Raw genomic sequence first — 5,005 nt, 5'->3', positions numbered from 1 at the left:
TGGCGGCAGTTCGATTGAAGAGAAATCTATTCCGGAACAACCACCCCCGCCGCCGGTGCCTCCTCAGCGGGATCCGTCTGATCCAACGATCAGTGCTAAGAAACTTCCAAAGAAACGAAAATATGATTTATCGGAGCTTGAGGAAATAGACAAAAGCAGTAATGTAACAAGAACCGTAAATAATATGATAAATATACGGGCACCGAATATGCCACTCAGTCAATCAGGTTTAGTTCAACAGTCAACTTCAGCAACTCGGCAATCTCCGCAACAACAAGAATCCGATTGTTATCAAGTGCGTATGGCAAGAAAAATTTTATAAGAGAATTAACTATAAGATAATATCTTGGTGAAATATCAAATTAAAGTTTCAAAAATGTAATAAGATATATTGTGATTTTAAATATTTTCCTGGTTATTAAAATAATTAAATTTTTATTTTTAATGATTTCACTATTGAAATAATCATAAAAAATTGTATTATGAAACAAATATTATGAGAAAATTAAGAATAAAGATAAATATTTAAGAAGTTTTTTCTCTATGATAAACTATATAATATTAAATGATTATTAGCTAGAAATACGAATATGATTCATAAAAATATAATCTAAAAATAGAGTAAAAGAAAATATGAATTTTATCAATAAAATGTAAACACAATTTATGTAAAATATCTTATTATTTTTTTAATTTTTTTAAATTATTAAGTTTTATGCAAATTTTTGAAGAAATAAGAAAGTTAAATTATATTATTCATTTTATTTAAAAAATTACATTTTATTTAAAAAAAATTTATATTTTCTTATTTGATAAATAGTATCTACATTCTATTTAATTTATATATATATAAATTATTATATATAATAATATTAAATATTATATATATAATTTATATACATAATTTATTTTTGATATCTATTAAAGAAAGAGAAAAATGATTATGAAATTATTAAACTTAAATTTGTTTAAGATTTAAGAATATATGTGTATGCTTTAATAATGAAAACTGTTATTAATTATTTTACAAATTCATATATATAAATATTTAATAAATAATTTCAAGAAAATATATTTTATTTATTTTCTAAAATATATATAAAAAATTTCTTTTTTTAAATATAATGTTCATACAGTTTATGATAATTTTTGTTTTATTTATACTTTGGGTAAAAAATGATATAAAAAAGTTATAAATAATAGGAATCTTGAAGACATCATCACTAAAAATTATCAAAAAGATATTTCATCAAACTGAAATAATATTTTTAAATATAGTTCTATATGTATTAATCATGATATTTTAATATTAGGTATCCTCGGCACATTCAGTGGTAGTTTTACCACCTCAAAGTACAGCAGTGGATTATTCTGTTCGAGAGGAATCTTTACGTCCTCGTCCTCGGCCTGTTGCTATTGATCTCAGTGAGTGGCGCGACCACAGAGTGTTAGCTTTAAGGGATTCATATTATTATCCAGGTGTTATTCGTAATGTTGTTCAAGGAGAAATTTATATTGAGTTTGATGGAGAAAGAAAACTAATGCGTTACACTGACGTTTTGGGTGCGGGAAGGTACGATGTGATAGGTGATGCGAGCCCCTCGGTTGGGCAAGTGACTTTAGATGCAAAAGTTTGTATCAAGTGTCCATCAAACAATCATATTGATGCGGCTAAAGTGTTTGTAAAAGGGACAGTGTGCAAGATTTTATCAAATCCTAAGCGTTTTGTTGTTAAAATATCAAGGGAAGATGATCGAAATGATAGTTATGTTGTGACACGTGCGGATCTACGATTAGTGCAACCTCCTTGGTGGGATGAATTAGAGGAAGGACTAGAAGACTGTGATTCTGCGAGGATCGAAGGAATTGGTATAGTATATCTCTATAAAATATAATTAAAAACTTAATGTAATTTTTTAATAAGAAATTTTATTCTCATTGAAATAAATCCTTTATTTTTTTGATTCGTAGAACATGGCTATCGAAATTCTTCAGAAGCTCCAACAGCAGTGCCAATTTTGCAACTTCATCACACTTCTCATCATACATCTCATATATCAACTCATAGCGACACAGGTGGTTATTATAGAACGACTGGTACTAGTCCTCTCATGACTTTAGGCACTTCTACACATCCTGCCACTACAGCATTAAGTAATGGAAGTCGACCGTATGATGATTTAGAAAGTGAAGATGACTTAGATAGGGAAGATATTACATTCCCTTCAGATGCAGGTTAGATAATACACAATTCTATTGTGTATTTAAATTTATTAAAAATTATTAAATGTAGAAATTTTTAATAAAATATTTATTAGAAATGAATTTTTATTCTTAATGAAATGAAATGAAATAAATTTTCAGAAAATTATATAAAATTATATATTTCAGAATATTATTATAATAAATTATAATATTGTAACTTAATTGTAACTAATATCTCGGAATTTTTATAATATTTATTTTATTTTTTAATAACTTTTATTATATCTATCTTTTCTAATTTTATACTTTATTTATATTAATAAAAATAATAATAATATAAATATATTCAACTGACAGATGCAAAATTGTCAGGGAGCAGTAAACGAAGCAGCATGCAAAGTCGAGGAAGTACCAGTAGTTTAGTTGAACAACGCAGTATAACTCCTCGTTCTCAAGCAGCCACGCCCAGGTAATAATGTTAATTAAATAAAATATAGGATTTAATTAATAAATAAAAAATATAAAAGAATTATAAATTTAATATTGAATTGTTCAATATTAAATAGATCTCAGGCGGCAACGCCACATAGATATAAAAAAGGTGATGTAGTGGCTACACCAAGTGGAGTTAGAAAAAAATTTAATGGTAAACAATGGCGTAGACTTTGTAGTAAAGAAGGATGTTCCAAAGAAAGTCAACGAAGAGGATATTGTTCTCGTCATCTTAGTTTGAAAGGATCTTGTCTTAGAGGTCCAACAAATACTTTTTCTGGGTAAGAAAAATAGTAATTATTTATTAATTAAATATAATAATTTAATAATTTTGTATATTAAATAATGGAAATATTTAGTGGCAAAATTGATGGTGAAGAAACATCTAGAGATTCTGATACTTCTCCAAATTATGGAGATAAAAGAATTGCTGGACGATTTGATCCAGATGAAACTGAAGCTGCTAATATGCTTGGTAAATTCTTAAATTTTAATATTTTACGAAATTTTTGAATTTTTAATTTAAAAAAATAAATATTTTTTTATTATAGTTTCCTTAGGAAGTTCTAGATCGGCAACACCAGCTTTCTCTTCACCAACAGGACAATCTTCGATATCTCCTTGTATCAATCAATCTCCAGTACCACCCTTGGGACTGAATCAAAATAATGTGTTTATGCCTATTTCAAGTCCTGCTCATCATGCAACTCCATTAATCTCGCCTGGTGCGAAATGGAAACATTCACCTACTCAATCTACTTTCCTTACTCAATATCAACAGCAAGTGATAAAACCTGAACCGAATCGAGTGGTTAGATCGAATCGTTCAGCTCCAACTGCCCCAGTTCCTGCTAGTATAGGAACAAGCGTGATAAGAATCTCTCCTGTAAGTCGTGGTATACCAGGATCCAATCTAACTTCATCATGGTCAGAACAAAGCCCACCGCCGCGGCATCCATCGGTTGTGACGACTATAGCTCAACAGCAACAAGGCATCATTCTTCAACATGCACTTACAACGAATAATGGTTTTTCTAATCATTCTGAAATTTCAGAACAAAATTCACAAATATTAAAACCATCTCATTCACCTCATATGCCACTATCTACATCAACACCACAAAATTTGACTCTTCTACATAAGCCTTTGGAACAACCTGTTGATTATGCTCAACCACAAACGCAAAATCAGCCAATTTATGTGATGCAGCATCAACATGAAAAAAAGTATCTTGTGATAAAAAATAGTATGGATGTATCTGCAGCAGGCCATATAACTAATCAAGATGATAAATATAGACCAGCATTAATGAATCACTTAGGTCAACTTCCAGCAACATTACATCAAACGCAATGTCAGCCTCCACAATCACCTGCTGTTTCATCCGTCCATGTCGACAAATTATCCGTTTTACAGGTAAGTAATCTTAATAATTTTATTAATAATTTCATTTATTTTCATTACTAATTTTAACTTCACTTTGATTATGATATTAAATGTAAAAAATATATCTAATAATAAATGGAATAAAATATATCATTATTATTAGGCAAATAAAGTGGCTACACATGTATCTACTCATATGGATATGCAAAGAACACAACCTCCTACGAGTGTTGTGATGACAACTACTGAAGCTTCAAATCCGCCTACTCCAACAAGTGTCTTCCAACATGTAATTGTACAACCTGGGCATTTGGTACAGATTCCTAAAACGCAATCATCTAGGGAAGAAAATTCTAAAAATAATGGAGTTTTGTGTAAGTTTATGGATTTCAAAATCATTGTAAACATTATTTCTTAATTATTTTAATATTTTTATATTAAAGTGATTAAACTTTATTTTTATTTTTTTATTTTTGTTTTAGAATAATTATTATAATTTTTTATTTTTTAATTTCAAATTTTATTCATAATAATATTATGTCAAAAACTATTTTTTAATTGATAGATTATTATTAAATATATTTTATTACATAATTTAATATTAGATAAAAAATTGTTTTATATAATTTTTATTTATGATTACGTTTATATTATATCATCTTATCATTTTACATTAATTAGCGGATTTGACTAAATAATAAGATTTTCACAGATGGTAGTCATGATGTTCCTCCTGCATACCAGTCCCATCCCCCATCATTACTGAATAATGCAGGGCGCAACTGGAAAAAAGGTTTGAGTTTTAAGTGTAATAATAAAATGTATTATTATTTTAATATTTACTGAAAATATGTCAATGATACATATGATCAATCTTATAATATTTATTTAAAAAAATAATTTTTAATAAATATAAAATAT

General features: G+C 27.8%; 1 protein-coding gene across 4 annotated transcripts in view; it reads left to right on the top strand.

Moving 5' to 3' along the window:
• The window catches only part of LOC102670572 (putative transcription factor capicua), an 11,680-nt gene that overhangs the window by 410 nt on the left and 6,265 nt on the right, over positions 1–5,005 (top strand). For all 4 annotated transcript variants that reach the window (XM_006614387.2, XM_006614388.2, XM_006614389.2 and 1 more), the window contains exons 2-10: positions 1–295; positions 1,314–1,869; positions 1,972–2,235; positions 2,563–2,674; positions 2,772–2,978; positions 3,057–3,172; positions 3,249–4,114; positions 4,248–4,458; positions 4,797–4,877. In XM_006614387.2, the coding sequence (XP_006614450.1) occupies positions 1–295; positions 1,314–1,869; positions 1,972–2,235; positions 2,563–2,674; positions 2,772–2,978; positions 3,057–3,172; positions 3,249–4,114; positions 4,248–4,458; positions 4,797–4,877 (2,708 nt within the window). The remainder of the gene's footprint in view (positions 296–1,313; positions 1,870–1,971; positions 2,236–2,562; positions 2,675–2,771; positions 2,979–3,056; positions 3,173–3,248; positions 4,115–4,247; positions 4,459–4,796; positions 4,878–5,005) is intronic.

Source organism: Apis dorsata, unplaced genomic scaffold, assembly GCF_000469605.1.
Source record: "Apis dorsata unplaced genomic scaffold, Apis dorsata 1.3 scaffold_176, whole genome shotgun sequence".
NCBI lineage: Eukaryota > Metazoa > Arthropoda > Insecta > Hymenoptera > Apidae > Apis > Apis dorsata.
Note: the sequence above shows the minus strand (reverse complement) of the source record. Positions and strands in the feature narration are given on the sequence as shown.